This window comes from Euleptes europaea, chromosome 3, assembly GCF_029931775.1.
Source record: "Euleptes europaea isolate rEulEur1 chromosome 3, rEulEur1.hap1, whole genome shotgun sequence".
Classification (NCBI taxonomy): domain Eukaryota; kingdom Metazoa; phylum Chordata; class Lepidosauria; order Squamata; family Sphaerodactylidae; genus Euleptes; species Euleptes europaea.
Genome location: NC_079314.1, coordinates 75,042,553 through 75,063,839, shown reverse-complemented (window position 1 = coordinate 75,063,839; position 21,287 = coordinate 75,042,553). Strand labels below are relative to the sequence as shown.

The following is a 21,287-nucleotide window of genomic DNA, read 5'->3' as shown; positions in this document are numbered from 1 at the left end:
TTTGTATCACCTCCTAAATTGATCCTTTAAGTGGAGATCCCCGGGAATGAACCCACAGAACAGATGCTCTACCATTGAGCCACAGTCCCATATTTATAACATTTAACACATATGATAAATAAACGTGAGACTTTTTCTCTTCCTGTGGATTTCATCTTTCAAAGACAGTAAACCTGATTGAATCGTATTCACTCTTCCAATAAATACTACAATAAATACTAAATAAAATATTACAAGGCAATTCACATGGCTACAGACTATTGCTTTTCTTCTCTTGTTACTATGTCGATTTCTAAGTAAAAATATGTCTGCAGAAAGGCACTGTGACCAACTGCTGCTTGTCAACAATTGAGGAGAAAACACAGATGTTCCAGACTAGAACAGATTTTTAAAGATACAATCTATGCAGAGCTAGTTCATAACCTATGAAGTGAAAGGAAGAACTTGGCAGTAGAAAGTTGTAAGGAATATATATTTTAGTGAAACAATTTTAAACACATGATTTATAACTCAGTTGAGCAAATTATTTTAGGAACTGGGAACTGTCCAACATGCTGGGGAGGCAGGAATATGAGTAGGAACAAATACTAGGAAAGAGAGGTGCTAAAGACAGGGTAGTCCAGGAAACATGTAGGGAGGCAGGGTAAGGGCTGAAATACATTATTCGGAGGAGTGAGGTGGGGAACACACAACTGAAAAAGAAAAGGACAGCAGGCATGTATTTGTGAGGAAGAAATGCAAACCTCATTACAACAAAGAATCTGTGGATAAGATTTCTAAATTTCACACTGGCTAAAAACAAATCAATTTACCTTGATATTTTGAGCATCAACATTAGCTCCAGCTTCTAGAAGAAGACTGATGACTGTAGTATTCCCTGCTAGCACTGCCCAGTGTAATGCTGTATTCTTATGATACTTGTCTCCTAGATTCACTGAAACATTAAAAGTAAGCAGCAACCGAGTTGGGTCCACGCTGAAAAATAAAAGTAAAGCTAGACCTGTAATAAAGGACATATCATTATATTTATATTCACTAAAGGAAATTGAAATTGTTCAAGACTTTCTATTCCTTGGCTCCACCATCAACCAAAAGGGAGACTGCAGCCAAGAAATCAGAAGGAGATTGAGACTGGAAAGGGCAGCCATGAAGGAGCTAGAAAATATTTTGAAGTGTAAGGATGTGTCACTGGCCTCCAAGACTAGATTACCGTATTTTTCGCTCCATAAGACACACTTTTTTCCTCCTCAAAAGTGAGGGGAAATGTCTGTGCGTCTTATGGAGCGAATGTGTGTGAATCCGGCCCCCAGGGAGAAGGGCAAAGCTGCGAGAGGCCCTGGGAGCCATGGCCGACCCCCGGCCGCGGCAGCCCAGCGCAGAGCCGGCGCCCCCCGGGAGTCGGCTAGGAAGCCACCAGCCAGCTGTAGGGCGGGAGGCCCCTCCCAGCAGCCGCCCAGCGCAGCTCAGCGTGGAGCCCACGCGCCCCAAGAGCCAGTTTAAAGACTGTTCTTTCTTCAGTGAAAGAAGCAGTTAAAGACCCCCCCCCCCGCAGGGTGTGTGGATATCATTAGCAGTTCACATAACTTAATACTCTTCCCCTCCAATTGCCCAAGAGATACTTTCAACCTGAAACATTTGTGAACAAGCTAGGTTACTTCTAGGACACAAACACAGAGACAAAAAGAAAATACCCGGGTGGCAGAAGCCATGCCATTGTGCTTGCCTTCAGAACATTATGTAGCTTCTGTATTAGTGCAAAGCCATCTTTAAAAGTTCTTCTTATTGGACAAATACACAATCAGACAAAACACTGGTGATTGTTCAGTCTAAAACATATTTTAATGATTCAGAAAATCCCTAAGTTTCAAATACAATTTCCGCTAATTAAAAAAAATCAGATACAAAATGGGGAAGGTGGGATGTTGAGGATTTCCTTTGTGTTTGCCTGTGAGAGGGAAGAGGCCTGAGCACAGCTCACTGTAATAACACAAAGGAAAAGATATTCAATAAGGTGACACAAAGAACTGCACCTCTTCATCTCGCTCCTCATACAACGAGGATGCTGAGAAATTAATTCCCTGATGCTGATAAATTAAATCCCTTTTCATTAATATTTAGAAATAAAGCCTTTGACTCTAAAGTAACCAAAAGAATAAATTAACTCAGCAGATAAAAATCTATTTTATATATATTCTATTTGACTATTATAAAGAATTTTATGCACATTCAGTTTTGAGTAAGAAAATTACCTGTGCGTTCTGTAAGCTGCCCACATTAAAGGAGTCATTCCATTTTGATCCATCATATCCACATCCTAATGAAAAAAAAGCAACAGGTAACCATGCAAGTCAAAGGCACTGAAGAAAGAACAGTGAGGAAGAAATCTGCAGAAGTCTGAAGCAGACAATAAACCAAACTGAATTATCAAAATCTGATACACTGGTGCAGTGACCCAAATGCTGTCAACCGAAATATTTTAAATCTATTAACAGATTCTCATCCACTGCAAAAATCTAAATGCAGCACTACAATACAAGCTCAGAGATTGTAATATATGCAACAGCACCATCTGCTGTTACAAACCAGTCATTTTTATGAACTAGTTGCCCAATATACTATTCAATGCTCAAATAATAAAATCTTGTGGAAAGGTTTGAGGGGCATAAAATAAACATGCTGGGCAGGATCCAAAGTGCAGCTAGTCTCATGTACCCAAGAAGGCTTTGGATTTCCACTTCTTGAACAGCAAACCTCCGTCCCGTATAACAAAACTTGCTTAAATGGAAAAGTGGTTTGGGGGTCTTTTATTTCCCCACAGGAAAAAAACCCTCAAAAATCCACCAGATATATGCAAGCCCTTAGGCCCAGCTCAAATAATTCTTTAGATTCCAGCCGTTATCAGCTCCTCCTGCTTAACTATACTATCTAGATACTATTAAATCTTCATAAATGCTTCAGAAATAAGTAGAGCTAACTCCAAAACTAGCCTCAAGTTGTAAATCTGTGCTATTTGCACATTTGATAATATTTTTACAGTATTGATTGTGGAAGTTTGAGTTTGTAGAGATAGTGAAAGAAGTCCTGGAAACTGCAAAGAAGCTCTAAGGGTCTGGGAAATATAGAGCAAGGCTCTACTTAAGGACATTTGCACTATTCTCTGACTACTGAAAAATCAGTGTCAACAGTAGTAAAAGCTGCCAATCTCCTGTGCAGACTTCTTGAGGCCATGTGCTGATACCTACAAAAACCTTCATGTACTTATAAAGTCAGAACATATTGCAATATGTAAAATTTAGTGTGACAGATGGAAGGAATCTTGAGGTGGAGACAGGCAATGGCAAACCACCTCCGAAATGTCTCTTGCCGTGAAAACCCTACGGGATCCCCATAAATCAGCTGTGAGATGACAGCAGATTAGATAGACAGACAGAAGAGAATCTGTGAATGGATCCAGTTTAAATACTTAAATCTCATTGGAGTCCAGGGTCTGGATAGATGCTTTCAACTTAAGACTGAAGGCCCTCTTTTATATGCCCAATACCCAGGAGGATCTTTTACATTTACTGAAGGAAGATTCCTTTAGAAAAGTATGGGGGAAATGTGTGGATAATTGATTAGAGTTTCTTGGTTTCTCTCCCACTGCAGTTAGGGATATGGGCTATTCAGAAGTTGTAAAGTTGGTTAGGAAAAGAGTTATTGAGTTAGACCATGCCAGCACACAGGCCTGTGCAAGGCATGTATGCTCTACTTTTGCAGTGAGGATTCCCCCATTGGACCTTCCCCCATATCTTAGCATCCTTACAACTCCTAGCCATGTTTTAATGTTAGGCAGACTAAATGTCCTAACAACTGCAGAGCTCAGGGAACACTTCACCAAAACTCCATATTCTGACAGCTACTGCTGCAGCGCATCTGGAGTAACAGAGACCATAGATCACCTCATCTTATTCTGTGATCAATGGATGCCACTCAGAGACCCCTGGATTACACCTATTTTGAGTAAATATCAGTTGCCTGTTGAATCCCATGTGATCTCTTTTTTGCTAGCAGACACCAATCTGGAAATAATGCATTCTGTTGCCAAATTTCTAGAACTTGTGGTTTCTCCATGGCGTTACAGTGATCAGTTTTAATTCACCATGCTGTATTTTAATGTTTGCTGTTTTGAATTTTATCTTGTATTTGTTTTTGACTTTGCTCATGACCTTTGGTCACAGGAGTGCAATAATAAAAGGAAAGGAAACAATTAAATCCATACAAAATTTAACAGAACATAGGTTGGGGGATTTTGTAGCCTACACAGCAATCTACCATGAAATAGAACATATCCATTTCGGGCTGGCGGATATGTAAGGCCCCCAACTGCTTCATGACTGTTATTCTGAATCCTGATTAAGCAGGAACTCTGATTAGCCTCAACAGCAGTCAACATTTGTGGCAAAGGGGCAGATTAATACTGAGAATTAAAAAGCATAGTACCTGAGAGTAAGCAATGAAAACTTTTAAAAAGATACCTATTTTCAGCTATAGATAAGCAAGACACACAATTAAATGTACTTGGAATAAAACACGGAATTTCATGTTAATTATCTGTTGCTTTACAAATGTAAAACCACTTTGGGTCCCCACTGGGGAGAAAGGCAGGGTATAAATTAAGTAAATGAAACAATAAATATAAATGAAAATTTATGGGTGCTGCACTTCATTTTTACAAATACACAGCAGGCAGTAGACAAAAGAGCTGGGAGGGGGGAAAATAACAGCTTTAAATCATGTCACAAAAGAAACCAAGAATAGCTTACTAGCTAGTCCTGGAATGTTATGGTATACAATGAACAATGAACAACCCAGTAAAATAGAGTCTGCAAACACGATGACTATTAAAAAGTACAAATAATAGAACATTTACCTGTCCCTTGGCTATTAGATACGCAACAATAGAGGTATGTCCAAACTGGGCTGCCAAGTGAATACAACTGCATCCTTCTCCATCAATTAAAGATGGATCTGCCCCATATTTCATTAGCTGTACAACCATTGATAAATGACCCTGTCTAAAATGAGAATACAAGATACAGAAAATATTTTATTACATTAAAAAAATCCTTAAACAGATGCATACTCCTGGAACAGGGCTATATCCGCTATTTCCTCTTCCCCCACAGATCAGCTCAGACTGTCTCCCAAGCATAAATACTTCTAGTTCATTAGTAGGAAAATGGATTTTGTTTTTACAAAGAACTCACTTTTACCACAATGTCGCTGAAAATGTCTGAACACACATCTCAGAAAACCTCCTCTTCAGAATGTTTTTGAGAATGTGATTCTTTTATTTACTTGGACAGTTTAATCTGCTGTCCAGTCACAAACAAGAATTTTATTCCTGGTATTTCCAGCCTGGAGGACCTAACACTGAATTTTTACATTACGATTGCCGACTGCCTGGAGAACCAATGTCTTGTCCCATTAATAGATGTTTAATGGAACTTCATAGACCAGGTGATGTCATGCCATGAAAAGCTTCAACTGCCCATGTCCATGCCCACACATTAGCCCTCCGTTAGACAGAACATTTTTATCAGTTTTTTAATGTCAGCAACCCTATTTCAGGTGCATGGACAGCCAAGCACCTCGGTCTTCTTGTGCTACAAACCTGAATTTGTTTTGCTGCAGTTTCAGCTCATTTGTTTCTTGTCCTGATATTCTTTTCTTCGTAATACTCTTATTTATTTATTTACTTATTTATGCGATTTGTAGCACGCCCTCCCCAGCCACAGCCAGGCTCAGGGCAGGTAACATCGTTTAAAACACATCAACAATATTAAAACAATAAGATTAAAAGTTAATTTCTGGATTTAATACAACAAAATCCTAACTTAAAATAAACCCCAAGGTTAAAACAATAAGATTAAAAATTATTTTCTGAATTTAAAACAACAAGATCCTAATTTAAAATAAACCCCAAGAAACTTAGATGGCACCTAAATTCCAATCAATCATATTGTCTGAGATAGGCAGCAGGCCAGCCCCTCAGTTGATGTAGTATATAATCTGGAAAGGGCGGGGTAGGGAGGCCATCAGATCTAATGCCCACGGCTGCCCTCAACTATAGGCCTGGCAGAATAGCTCCGTCTTGCAGGCCCTGAGGAACTCTTTAAGGTCTCGCAGGGTCCTGATGTCACCAGACAGAGCATTCCACCAGGCCGGAGGACAGCCGCACACTCTTAGGGCCAGGAACCACCAGTAGATTATTATCAGATGACCGTAGAGATCTTCGGGGGGTATACCAGGACAGACAGTCCCGGAGATAGGAAGGTCCCAGGCTGTGTAAGGCTTTAAAGGTCAAAACCAGCACCTTGAACCTGATCCAGCAGTAGCCAGTGCAGTTGGTGGAGCACTGGCTGTATATGCTCTTGGGGCAAGACCCCTGTAAGGAGTCTCGCCACTGCATTCTGTACCAGTTAGAGCTGCTGGGTCAATCTCAAGGGCAGCTCTACATAGAGCGAGCCACAGTAGTCTATCCTAGAGGTGACCGTCATGTGGATCACTGTGGCTAGATCAGGGTGGGAGAGATAGGGCACCAGCTGTTGGGCCAGGCGCAGATGGAAAAAAGCCACCTTGACCACAGCTGCGACCTGTGCCTCCATAGACAAGGAGGCATCCAAGATCACACCCAGACTCTTGACGGCAGGTGCAGATGTTAACTGCATGCTGTCCAGAGCTGGGAGCTGGGACCCCAATCCCAAGCCGCCCCGGCCTAGCCACAGGACCTCTGTCTTAGCTGGATTTAGCTTTACTCAACTTTTTTTCAACCATCCAGTCACAGCATCCAAGCACCCAGCCAGTGTGTCTTGGGCGGAGTCTGGATGGCCATCCATCAACAGGTAAAGCTGGGTGTCATCAGCGTACTGATGACACCCCAGCCCAAAATTCCAAACCAGCTGGGCAAGGGGCGCATATAGATATTAAACAACATAGGGAAGAGGTCTCTCCTTGAGGCACCCCATACACCAAAGGGTGCTGCTGCGACACCACCTCCCCTTTGTCCCCAACCTTGGATGAAGGAGTGCAACCATTAGTGGGCTGTGACCCAGATCCCCATGTCGGCAAGGCAGTGGTCCAAAGGGTCATGATCAACCATGTCAAAGGCTGCTGACAGGACTAACAAAATGACCCGCCTTTATCCAGCTGTCACAGAGACAGCTGAACATTTTGGTGCCAGTCAATAACACAATGACCAATTGACAATTTACTGCATGTTTTACAGTACCCCAAAATCTGTGCACAAGATAGGCTGTCTCAGGCTGGTTCCTTCTAATGACCGTAGCAGATATATAACTGAGTTTCCTTTTTACCATGTGAACAAATCCAAACCTATATAAAAGAAGCGGGGGACCTTCTTAGAAGCAATTTCAGTATTCCTTGTGCAAGTTATTTTTCATAGTTTGATCATGCTATTTTATACACAAAGCTAGCAAGTTTAATATTTTTTGTCAGCACTGGAGCAAGGCAAGACCAGCCAGGACAAACTTGTCATTGCCAGGATGCGGCCTTTGAATAAGGTTGTTTTCTCCAGCGGTTTGTTTCCCTCTTCCTTTAGTTCCACCCAGCTCCAGTGTTGTCTGCACAGCCAGATTTTGCAAAGGGGCAGCCCTGTTAGTGTGTGGCAGCAAAATTAAAAAAAACAACAACACTTTGTTGTCTCTTCATTAATTTATGTAACTCTCTTCCTTTGTTTTGTTCTCTTTCTTTCATGATCTGCCATTCCTCTATCCCCATTTCTAACCCCCCCTCCATTTTGCAGTATTGGTCTCAACTCCTTCACATCCATCCTGGTAGGCAATTTGGAACATATTTAACAGTAGTATAGCAACAAACCTTTGTTAAGATTAAGAACAGAAGGGAGTTAACATTTCCCCATAATCTATCAAAGTAGTAAAAGGTTGCTTTCCCCCTGCCCCTACCCTTTACAAGCATGGTAACAGAATATTAATCTGTCTTAGTGATAATAAATGAGGATTGGACATTAGAACGTAGCTTCCATGACAAATTACATGGGTGCGGGGTCTGAAAATAGCTTGGGCCAGGATATTCTGATTCCTTTCATTTTTGGCCTCGAAACTCCCACAATCATTCTGAAGCGGAAGGCCAATTTTGAGGTTCCTAGTTTCTGATGAGTTATGCCTGCCACAAATGGACAGACAGATGGATGTGTGGATTATTATAGATGTATGGTAATAGTCAGCCAAGTGATTTGTTTTGTTATGATATTTAGTTTGGATCAGGATCTTATGTTGAGGCCCAGATGGAATCTTTGTCCTGGGGCCCATGGTGGCTCCTAGCAGCCCTGGAACAATGTACTGGTGATGTGTTTGAGACCAAGTTGTCCACCTTTGCAGAAGGTAGACAGATTGGTGAACTTGGATGAAAGGTAGTCCTTAAACCAGGATCCTCAAGAATTCTTGGATAAAATTAGCCTCCTCTACTGAATAGTGCCTGATGAACAAGTTAAGTCTTTCTTGCACTAATGAGTGAGCTTTCTCTAAAACAAGTATGAAAATCAGCAACCACTTCCCTCTAGTGTACAGCTGAAGGTAACACATTCCATTCTTTCCTCACCTTGTCGCCCAATGAAGCGGTGTGGAATTTAGATCCCCTCCCAGCTGATCAACGATAGCACCTTTTGATATGTAGTACCTGCAATTCAAAAATGGAGTTAGTTAACTGTGGTATCTTCATATATTTTCTCTGGGTGATGGAGAAGAGCCTGAGCTACAGAGGATCCAAGCCTCATAAGAACATAAGAAAGGCCATACTGGACCAAGGTCCATCAAGTCCAGCAGTCTGTCCACACAGTGGCCAACCAGGTGCCTCCAGGAAGCCCGCCTCAGGAGAAGGAAAAGAGAGCAGCAAACAAAGAAGATGCAACAACAAGCAGTTTCACATATGGGTGGGAGACAAAGAAAGTAAAAGCAACACCAAGCACCGAAGGCAAAGCTGCACATCCCCTCATACAACTAAATTGGAGGGGTATGTGTGTTCCAAATACATTAACTGAATGTTTACATCAACATTCACATAGGGCATTTTGACTTTGGGAAACTGTGATAATATGAACTTTTTCAAAACAATCATATACAATTCACTTGACTGAATGAATCACTTAAAAATTATATAATGTTTGGATTTATAAGAATGTATAATGCTATTCTTTTGGTATAGAAATTATTGCATAACACTTGTACACTGCAATACTGAACATGGTTCCAGTAGATGATCTCAAATCAGTATCAATTTGGTGATTAGAAAGCTTTGGTGGTTATGAAATCACAAGAAACCGGAGAAAAATACAAATAAATGTTATCAATAAAATGACTATCAAAAATCTGTAAGTTACAATGGCTTGCATTTTTTTCAATTCTTCCCAACCAAATTAGAGGAGTGACACGAAAACCATCAAGTCAGTAGTGTAAAAGTCTTTAAATTATAAAACTGTAACGTGTTCTGCTATCCTATCATAATGTGGCTCTACCGATATATGTTTGCACACGCATGCTGTGGCTCTACTAATACATGTTTGCACATGGATGCATACACACACAAAATACATGATATGGTGTCAGAGTGGATACCAAACGAAGTCAGATATTCACTTACTTCACTAAGTCTAATCTGTTGTTGATTGCAGCCCAATGTAGAAGCGTAACATTTTCTTTATCTGGTTGCCGTACATCATAGCCTGCTTCTACCAACTCTCGACAACGTTCATATATTCCGTACCTTGAAGGGGGAAAAAAACACAAGGCATCTCCATTACTTCAGATTAATAAGTCACACATGCTGAATCCTGCTTTGGATTACAGGGTCTCCTTTACTGTAGGCATTAGCCTAGATCCTAAGGTGCCATTCTGCTTGTGTAGCGACAGCTCCTGTGATAGAACAACTTTTCCATCTGTGAAGAAAAGGAAGGAGATTTTTTGCCAACTGTCCCCTCCTGCTGCAGACTCCTAATTTGGTCCTCACAGCACTCTTTCACATCCATTGACATGCAGGAGCACACTTTTAGTGGCAACGCAAGACTAGTGAGAGAAGTGGGGAAGTTACCTCCCTCTAGCGTGACTCTGCTTGTAATCCAAGCCTTTCCCTCCGAAAGCAATCAGGGAGATTTCACCACATGACTCAACAGAGGCCTCTTTCCTTGCTTCCCCTGCTGTAGCTGGCTTATGATGAGCATATACTCCACGGCTCTCTAGCCCTTGTTTACATCACACCTTCTTCCATATCCTGTCCTTAATCCAAGGGCTTCAAGTCAGTTCCACACAATCAACTACACTAAGACTTACCATTTTGAATGATTTATAAACAAAGTTAAGTATTGATCTGAAATATGTATTCATTTATCATAGCAGGGTAAAACTATTGGTCAGACTGGATTATTCTGATAAGCACAATGAGCATTATGAAACCTCCAAACATGTCCTTTTTAATTATTTCCAAATATTATACAAATACCTGCAGCTACATTTTTATCCCTTGGCTGCACATTCATATGATATATCAGAAGCCCAAAGTAATAAAAACACAAAGAAAGTAAAGGGAAAGACTCTTCACCTGGATATATGACTACTCTAAGCATGCTGAATTATCACAGAAAAGTCTTGTATGACTCCACACCACATCCACAGCTGCTTTGACAAAGGCTTTTTCCTTTCTGAGTAAAACATGCATGTTTAATGTTCACCATTTAAAGCAAGAAAATAACAAAACTTTATGGACAATAAGCCATACATTTTAAACTATATCATCACTTTTCTGCTTTTCCAGAAATAACACACTGGCCTAGTATTAGAAATGTTACAACGCTTGTTCAGACCATTAGGTGGTGATCATTTCCAGGCTTTTAAATATAAAATGACTTTCCCTCAGAATCCATAAGGAAAATTAGCCACTCTATATACATTTCTCAGCAGCTTTCAAGAATAACTTTCAGAGCAAACCTAGGTATCATCTTTTTCTACAGTATCTTAGGGTGAAATAGTTCAGTGTTATTGTCCCATCAATACCATTTGTGAATCTTATTTTTTTTTCATTCAATATGGTTCAAGAAGCACCATGTGAAATTCCACTTGACTGTTAATTTTGTGAAGCAAAAACTAATAACAGGGCCAAAGTCTGGGAAGTGAAAGTTACTTCAGCATGGCATGCCTTTCATAGCTTTTTAAAAACTCTGGCTTTAGTCCCAGCTTTTCTACACATTTAACAGTGTATTCACTTGTTCATACTATTTTTAGTTTTTTGTAAGTCATCCAAATAATGTCCAAAACATAAGCAATTACCTTAGACAGATTTTATCATTCATTCTGTTTACTCGCTAAGAATAATAATGTGTTTGTTTTTTAAAATATCTGTAGTAGGCCCATTAAGGAGTTAGAAATCATAATCTGAAATACAAGAAAGGGGTAAAATCAAAAAGGAAAACCCAATTATGCTATCAGAACAACTTCAGTTTTTTTAATAGTTGCCTTATATTCATTCGTAATGGAAAACTGTTTTGACCATGCTTTTAAATAATCCAAAGGAGGCTTCTGATTACTTAATACATCTTATAAATTTCATTGACAATCTTCTCACCTTTCTGGTAGTAAAGTGAGTTTCCACTATTGTAACTCTTCTTTTGCCAAAAAATTAAATACACAGTATTTTTTTTTAAATTGGGAAGACAATTCTTGATCTAGAGGTAGCAGCACATTTGCAAAATTCTGATGATCTTCACTTGTATACAAAAACACTCAAGATAATGTGCTAATGAGGGTGTGGTATGTTAATATGGAACCATTGTATCCTGAAGTGATCTGTTAATGTGTGAAATCCAAAGCTAATCTGCATGGCTATTGTGGACAGAGCCTTGGTTACTCACCGTGAAGGCTTCTTCTGCTCTGGGATACGGAGGCCATCTTAAGAGTGGGTGTTTCCTCTTCCTCTAGTTCCGGGAGGCAGGACCTAAACTTTTAAGTGCCTATCTCTGGAGGAAACGCCCCCGCCCTTTTCAGTCTAAAAACTTTCCGAGCAAGGAGCACAAACAGTTAAAATTGAACATCAGTAAGAAAAAACAGTAGAAAGATAAAGTAGAATGCTTAAGACAACTGTAAGTTTGACTACAACCCTATTAATAAAAAACTACCATTAGTAAACTCAACTTGTGATTCGAATTATATTATTTTACTGAGCCAAATTATTTTAGAGAATCCAATTTGTGAGAATTCAATTGAACAGCATCCTCCTAATTTTACTTAGACGTCTGGGCGGGCAAGATGGCCTCCGTATCCCAGAGCAGAAGAAGCCTTCACGGTGAGTAACCAAGGCTCTTTCTCGCTCTGGGAGAGGAGGCCATCTTAAGAGTGGGACTTAAAAGAGCTGTCCCTGCCCGGGTGGGATCAGACGTCTTGGAGAACGCTTTGAAGAACCCGCCTGCCAAAGGCGGCATCAGCTGAGGCATACAGGTTAAGCTTGTAATGCCTCACGAATGTGGAGATTGAGGACCACGTGGCGGCCTTACAAATCTCCTCTATAGGAGCTCTGCGGTCGAAGGCCGCTGACGTGGCAGCGCTTCTGACTGAGTGAGCTGTCAAGCCAGAAGGTACTGGAATTTTTGCCGCTCTATATGCCTGTGAATATTTAAAGCAAACACCTCGTGCTTAAGTAGGAAGTTAAACAAACAAAGTGAAGCACTGAAAGCACACTGTGTATGTACAGAAAATCCTTTTATCTATGTAATAATAATAATAACTAGCAATTCAACCCGACTCTCTGTAACATTTACAGAACATATGCAATTAGCAAGGCGGCTGTAGTGTGGAGGCAGGCAGCTCTCCAGAGCAAACATGAAAATCCGGAGTGGATTTCAAAATGAATGAACTTCTTCAGGATTGAAGTACGTTGTGCCAAGATATATAGTTCATTCACATAAGCCGCATAAGATGATAGGAATTACTTTATCCCGAGATGGGAGACCGGTAAGACCCATTTCGCCATAGCTTTGTCCATCGGGAAAGTAGAGCATGAGATGGCGCCTATCTCATTGCTGAAATGCTTATAGCATACAGATTGTAGGATGGATATCTCTAGCAGAGTGGGAAACCATGGGCGACGCGGCCAGTAAGGAGCCACAAGAATGACTGTGGCCTGAAGCAGATTGATTCGTCTGAGGACCCTGGGAAGGAGTGGGAACGGTGGAAAGGCATATAGCAGTCCCGCTGGCCATGGTGCCGTGAGTGCGTCTGTCTGTTCCGCTCCCTTCTGGACATACCTGGTGTAATACCGTGGCAGCTGATGGTTTTTGTTTGACGCGAAGAGATCTACTAGGGGCATGCCACACCGATTCGTGAGGAGCTGAAAGACTTCCTGGTTCAGAGACCACTCTGCTTCGTTGAGATTTTGCCTGCTGAGCCAGTCTGTGTCTACGTTGAGCACTCCCTGAATGTGTTCCGCTGTTATGGAACACAGGTTGGTCTCCGCCCAGGACAGGATTCTCAGGGCTTCTTTGTGAAGAGCAGAAGACCGTGAGCCCCCCTGCTTGTTGAGGTGAGCTTTGGCTGCCACATTGTCCGTTCTCACCAGTAGATCTGTGCCTGATAGATGACGTTTGAAGTGCAGGAGGGCATAATAAATTGCACGGAGTTCTAGGACGTTGATGTTCATCTGTTGTTCTTGAGTTGACCAGGTGCCCTGTGCTGGATGACCGTTCAGAATGGCTCCCCAACCTGTGAGAGATGCATCCGTGAATACCTGGACTGGTGCTTGTCGTATGTATGGGACCCCTTTTTGAAGATTTTCTGGAATGGTCCACCACTTGAGGCTGTGTCTTGTCGCTGTAGAAAGAAGCAGGGATTTGTTCTTCTTGACCAATATGTCTTTTTGATAGATCTTTAAGAACCACTGAAGAGGCCTGGAGTGTAGACGGGCCCACTGCACCGCCGGAATACAGGATATCATTAGACCCTGCAACTTCGCCAGGGTCATGAGACGAACCGTGGTAGCTTGCATTGTTGATTTGGCCAAGCTGCAAATTTTGCGAATCTTGTCTGGGGGTAAGACAAAGGTGTTGGCGACGGTGTCGATATATACACCCAGATGACGTATGTGTTGAGTTGGTTGAAGATGACTTTTCTTCTGGTTTACTAAAAAGCCGTGGTCTTTCAAAAGTTTGAGTACGATGCTTGTGTGTCGAGCGCTTTGAGTCTTTGACGATGAACAGATTAGAATGTCGTCTAAGTAAGGATGGATTCTTACGCCCTCTTGACGTGCTAGCGCTACCAAGGTCACCAGAACCTTGGTAAAGACCCGTGGGGCTGACCCCAAACCGAAGGGGAGGGCTTTGAATTGAAAGTGGTGTCCATTGTGGAGAAACCTCAGAAATCGCCTGTGGTCTGGATGAATGGCAATGTGCAGATACGCCTCGGTTAAATCTACCGAGGTAAGGAAGTCTCCTGGTCTTAGTGCTTCCGATATGGAGTGCAGCGTCTCCATCCTGAATCTTCTGTATGTTACATGCTTGTTTAGGTATTTTAGATCGAGGATGGCCCGCCATCCCCCGTCTCTTTTTGGCACTGTAAAGAATACGGAATATATGCCCAACAATTGTTCCGATGGGGCCACATATTCTATTGCCTTTATCTCCAACAGATGTTGTATGGCTGTTAGAGTTCTGAGTCTTTTGTCCGGTTGACGGGACACAGGGGACACTACCAGTCGATCTCTTGGAATTTTGGAAAATTGGATCTGGTAACCGTGTAAGACAATCTGTAGAACCCAGTGGTCCGGATGGGAGAGGGACCATTGGTTGTGGAACAGGCTGAGCCTGCCCCCTACTGGATCGCATTTGGCGTCACTGTCTTGTTTGACGAAAGGGCTTTTCCCCTCTGTCACTTTGAAAGTTGTTAGTTCTGGAGTTCCTAGAGAAGCGCCCTCCTCTGCGAAAGGAACCCCTGCTATAGCTCCACTGGCCTCTCCTCTGATCAGGTCTGTATCTTGAGTATGGGTGAAATGGACGAAAGGAAGTAGAAGTAGAGAATCCCTTTGATTCCTTACGTAGACTTCTTGGAAGATACTTCTTCTTATCTTTTGACTCCACTAATATCTCGTCTAATTTTTCTCCGAACAATTTCTTGCCCTGGTAGGGATATCCCATCAGTACAGATTTAGATCTGTGTTCGGTTTGCCATGGACGTAACCATAAGGCCCGCCTAGCTGCAGTTGCGGTAGCTAGGGCCCGTGCTGAGAAGCACATAGTATCTAGTGTAGAGTCTGCTAGAAAGGATACTGCCCGCAGGATTCTGGAAACTCCCTCCATAGCACTTCTATCTTCTTCAGGAATAAGCTTGGACAACTTCCTAGTCCAGACTATAGCTGCCCTGGACACTAAAGCAGACGTAATGGAAGAGCCAATAGCCAGGGCTGAGGCTTCATGGGCTTTTTTACAGGCCAGTTCAGTTTTCCTATCAACTGGGTCTTTTATAGAAACTAGGCCTTCTTCTGTGACTGCATCAGAAGAATGTAATGCAGTAATGGGGCTTTCCACTAGAGGGAGTTTGAGTAACTCAGAAGCATTAGTGGCCACATTATATAGTTTTTTAGTAACTGGTGGAAACTGCTTTCCCCCCATTGGTCTTTCCCATTCCCCCTGTAACAAAGACAAAAAATAATCTGGTACAGGAACCACTCTGTCAGAGATGTTATGCATATGGAAAAATTCTTTTGCACCTTTTTTATTGTCTTGAGAGGGGGTTGAGTCTTCATTAAGGTCTAAAGCAGCCAGGACTTTAGTTTAAAAAGGTTGAAAATCTTCAGCCTTGTTTGGCAGGTTGGGGTGAAGGGTCTTCTCCTTCAGAGAATTCACCCTCCTCTCTATCAGAAACCTCGTTATCAGAGGAGAAGGGGGAGGCAACCTGCTCAGATTGCTGTGGCTGAGAAGGAGCATTAGCTTTTAGAGCTGCCTTAGTGGGCCAACTGCCCTTCCCTTGCAAAGTATTTTGACCTGTCTGCTCCCCATCCCCCACCTGGTCATTGTCCCTAGGAATTTGCATTTGCATGCCAGAAACAGAAGGGGTCGGGGAAGGAAGCTGAACCGCTCGCAGCCCCTCTGCAAATGCGTCCTTAATTATAGACGCGAGCTCTGCCCTGAGGAGAGCAATCTCACTTGCGGCAGACTGAGACGGAAGGGGGGGGGAAAGTACTTTACCGGCTTCAGACGCGGCTGCAGACTCGGCCGGACCAGGCTTTTCTGCTGGCGAGACGCCTACGGCCTGATCATTAGCATGTTTGCTGGTAGAGGGGATAACGGCCGAAGCCGCTGTTTTTCCCCGGCCGTGCCTGGATCCGGAGGATTTTTCTTTCTCTGTCCCCTTTGCGGTTTTAACCGCTGCAGCCGCCGACGCGCGGGCGCGAGCTGCAGAGAGGAGGCGTTTTGCGCTGCCTGAATGAGAATTTCCTCTCTTACGCTTGTTTGCCGCTTTCTTTGATTTGCCTAGTAAATCACCGGAGTGATTGTCAGTAGGCGGATCCCGGGCGACCGGCATTGCCTGGAGTAGACCCGGGTCCAAATCTCCCTCAGAGATGTAATTATCAAGACGATCGGTCGCCATCTTGTTTTGGCGGGAAGGAAAACTTTCCCCTGCCCCGCCTCTGACTAACACTAAAAGGGGAGAGATAGAGATATAGAAGGACAGATTTTTTTTTTTTTAAATAGATTAAAACTAGGTAGAGATAGAAAATAGAAATAGAATAAGTGAAAATAGAATAGCTCAAGGTAGAGAGCTGTGGCTACACTGCTCTTCCCGGACGAGGCAGGAACAAGACTGGAAAGGGCGGGGGCGTTTCCTCCAGAGATAGGCACTTAAAAGTTTAGGTCCTGCCTCCCGGAACTAGAGGAAGAGGAAACACCCACTCTTAAGATGGCCTCCTCTCCCAGAGCGAGAATGTAGTCTTTGTTAGTCTGGAGGTTTTCAGGACAGGAAGCCAAGCCTTATATTAACATACCACACCCTCATTAGCACATTATCTTGATACTTACAGGACAATGATTAGCACATTACCTTTGATACTTTTTGCAGGACAATGATTCAGCTCAAACCCCCCCTTTCTGACTATATATTACTCTTCCTACACACTTGACACTGAGAGACACTGTCCTTCAGTGTTACTCCTCTGAAGATGCCTGCCACAGCTGCTGGCAAAATGTCAGGAAAGAAAATACCAAGACCACGGTCACACAGCCCGGATAACTTACAAGAACCAACTTTTACCATTGTTTTTATATTTGTGCTTTCACTCCTAAATTGAAATAACCAATCAACTTTTTCCGTTTTTTCATGAAGGCATCAGTTCAGAATAGTCATGCAACGAGCAGACATTTTCATATTTTATAGATGGTTTCTATATTGAACAACAATTTGTGCCAATTAAATCAACTTACTGTGTAGCTTTGACGATATCCCAAGTGCTATAATCATCAATGTGACTTTTGCGTCCAAGAGTTTCACTGTATCCATGGTTATAATGGGCTGGGGGCTTGATTTCCTACAAAACATATGCAAGTGGTGTCAGGAAAAAATATCCAGATTAATCTTAAAACTTCTCTGAGAAAATACCACTTGGGAATCTGTTATTTTAAGTTAAACAAAATATTTGAGCACACCTATGCTTATTTCTCAATTTTAGCCATCAATATTTAAATAGCTGTGGCAATAACTAGAGATAGTAAACAAAGTATATATAGAAACTGCCTGCAAATGTTGACAAACAGAAAATAGGCTTAAATTTAGCTGAGTTACAGAACTGCAGAAAACAAACAATGTGCAAGGAACAGGCACTACTATTTTAAACATCCTGGCTCTCGTTATATAAACTCCCTATTTGCACAAGGAGGTGGGTGCACAGCTTCACTTGATTTCCCTTCCTTACTGCAGCCTCCTTTGCATTTAATTTATGAGGGTCCCCTCAGCAGATAATTTCCAGGGGCCCGCACTGCTGCAGGAAAGTGATTTCCCTCCACAGGGGGAATGTTCACAGATTCTTAACTATGATTATGAGGAAGGGAGTATGTACTTAACAGTCAGACACTGAACTTCTTAAGGGAAGAGTCAAAAAGACCCTCTGACCACTCTCATCAGCCAAAGCAGCATCAACCATAGAAAAGTTCCACTGCTTTCATTAAGGCAAGATCAGTCTGGGATCAACCTGGTAGGAGGTGGAAAGAATGGGATTTCTCCTTCCGTGTGAGTCCTTGTAGGTCCCTCCCAACATGTTTTTATAACACATTTTGTCGAACTTGATCTTCTTAACTTTTTCCTTCACTCCCTTTCCATGTTTCAGATTTTAAGCCTAGGGGAGATTATTTTTTGAAAAATCAAGATGTAAATCCAGCCAGACAACCAGTTAATTAATTAATTCATCACATCATGCATGTTAGGCCTATGTCCAAGGTTTTTTTTTAATATGAAACAAGTTTTCAACAGAATAGGGAATCAAAATCAGCTTCAAATAAGAAGAAAAGGCTGTGATTTCAGAAGACCAATATTCAAAAATACTTCAATGAATTCTATTAACCATCCTTAATGAAAGCTTACAAGCATTAGAAAGAGGACAATTCATACAAGAAGACTCAACAACCATAGCTTTAGCATGCATGTGCCAGTGAAAACTCTAGCTGCACTGCTGCTGAGTACCTGTTAGTAACATTAGTGATTGGCGAATCAAATATCTGCCAAAAAAAACCCCTCTCCTTTTAAAACATACTGTAGACCTTAGAAAAGCAAAATCTATGTAAAGCCTAAGTGTGAAGTGTTTAAACCCTACTTAGAGCAAGCGAAGAGAACTGTGCCAACTAAGTAACTATCTTTAATCCACATCCTAAAGATATAGCCAACAAATTGCAGTGACTCTACTCAGTGTACTCTTTCCTTCCCCCATTCAATTAAATTCAGATCAAAGATGATACAATCTACTATTATTCTGCACGCTCCATCTTCTGAGACTTCCTCACACATTATAGCAAAATCAGAGGAACAAAAGAAAATAAGTGGGGGGTGACAGATAACAGAAAAACATCTCATGTATACTTAAAACTAACTTACATGTCCTGCTTTAATAAGATATACTATGAAAAAATGGTTTTGTAGATATCACTTTCAGAATAGCCAAGGAAGTGCTTAACTTGCCTGGTTGAGAAGGGATAGTTACATTAGCTAGATATTAAGTGTCAGCAAGCCAAAAGTATTGCTAACATCAAAATTCTGATAGCAGTCAACCTGACTATTAAACCAACTAATTCAATCAAAAAGTTATTGATTTAGACACCCATGGTGGGACTCAAATACTTCAAGGACTTATTTTGATCTTTCAAAAGTTAAAAAAAAAGATAATGATGAGGAGGATGAGGAGAAGAGTTGGTTTTTATATGCCGACTTTCTCTACCACTTAAGGCAGAATCAAACCGGCTTACAATCGCCTTCCCTTTCCCTCCCCACAACAGACACCCTGTGAGGTAGGTGAGGCTGAGAGAGAATGACTTGCCCAAGGCCACCCAGCTGGCTTCGTGTGTAGGAGTGGGGAAACAAATCTAGTTCACCAGATTAGCCTCCATCGCTCATATGGAGGAGTGGGGAATCAAACCAGGTTCTCCAGATCAGACTCCACCGCTCCAAACCACCACTCTTAACCACTTCACCTTATATTGTGGAATGTCCATTCTGGAGAACCTTACCAGGCAGGGATGGCAAACACCTTTCTTTTTAGGAAGGTCATGGGAGAAGGGTATGTGCTGACTATGGGGTGAAAGGGGGGAATGCTTTCTGGACGAAAGAATGTCCAATCCCCACTCTGGCCTCGCTTATAGATTCTTTAAAGCCCAACCACCCACTGTTCAACAGCATCCACCATATGAAAGCCAGTGTAGTATGAAGATTAGAGCTTCAGAGTATGGTCTGGGAAGCCCCTCCCAATTCCTCCCAAGTCTTCACCCCCACTTTCAGGAAAAGGAAAGAGGAAATAGTGGGGGAAGGCAGAATGAGATGTCTCCCACAAGTCCTTGTGGGTTCCCAGTAGTTTTATGTTGTTATTAATTCATCATTTATTGGGATGATTGTTCTGCCGTTGTTAACTGCCAGCTAGAGGGCCTATTTAGTCACAGTAGTATATGCATTTAATAAAAAGCTTACTAGAAACAATTTATTTTGCTAGTAATCTTATGCTACAAAAATGTACAAGCTACGATATCACCACTATTCTTTTTAATGTGTTTTAAGTAGTTATTGTTTTAAGGGAATTACTGTGACTTTATTACTGTCTTCATCATCTTGTCCACTCTTTGTAAGAACATATATAACTACATAAATTAAAAATAAAATAAAACTGACTGCATATTATCTATACAAATACTTAAAGGTTAGCACTCTAAGAGCACTAGCTTTGCACAGGGAAGAAAATAAGCTGGATCCTCAGGCTTTCTCCAGTTAAAAGATTCAAAGGAGAAATGACCTTTTCACTCTGCACAGATCTCTCCTAACAAGCTGATCTTTGTGGTGGAATGGTGGAGCACCAGAAGATCTAGCACATAGCAATTTATTACCTTTTTATCCATCTCTCTACTACTCCCTCAGTTTCTGGTATAATGTAAATACTGAAGCCAACGCAGTGTGTGGCAACAGAACATTTCCCCTGGCCTAAATGTGTCAATGCAGCTCCTTTGTGAGGATTAGTCTGGAACTGCTGTATTTTTGCTCCAAAATCTTACTATGTGTTGTAATTTAAACTATTTATAAGTGTGACATATTAGAAGCCCATTATAGTCCTCATGGTTTGAATATGAGGTGCAGAATATTACCATTGTAATTTCCACAGAATACTGTAAAATGCTGATAATCTAATTTGCTTACATACTTCACAGCAAATCTGTTTAGGGTATCTTCCTGGCTGCCCTTTTGTCAAATTAATATATATGAGCTGGCGACTGTGGGGACTCACTGGAGAGGACCTAGCAACTGTGGGGGCCCACACTGCCCCCCGTACTTCTTCCCCTCTTGCTTTGTTTCTGCTTGCTTGAATTTCTTCCCTCCCACTGCTCTGGTTCCATTTTCTTCCCCTCTGACATGTTCACTTCCTCTTTTTCCTTGTTGTCTTGCTTAATAGCCTGCCCAATCTTCCTTTCTACCAATAGATTCTTGTCTGTCCTTCTGCTTCTGCTTTCTCTCCTTTCATCTGGGCCTTGCTTTCCTTTTCTTTCTTGCATCTGG

At 41.8% G+C, this 21,287-nt stretch overlaps 1 protein-coding gene across 1 annotated transcript in view; it reads right to left on the bottom strand.

Moving 5' to 3' along the window:
- ZDHHC17 (zinc finger DHHC-type palmitoyltransferase 17) overlaps positions 1–21,287 on the bottom strand; it is a 67,306-nt gene that overhangs the window by 29,584 nt on the left and 16,435 nt on the right. Inside the window, exons 3-8 of the mRNA XM_056846516.1 lie at positions 17,471–17,574; positions 9,658–9,780; positions 8,620–8,697; positions 4,910–5,054; positions 2,250–2,314; positions 813–975 (exon numbers count right to left, since the gene is read on the bottom strand). Coding sequence (XP_056702494.1) covers positions 813–975; positions 2,250–2,314; positions 4,910–5,054; positions 8,620–8,697; positions 9,658–9,780; positions 17,471–17,574 — 678 coding nt within the window. The remainder of the gene's footprint in view (positions 1–812; positions 976–2,249; positions 2,315–4,909; positions 5,055–8,619; positions 8,698–9,657; positions 9,781–17,470; positions 17,575–21,287) is intronic.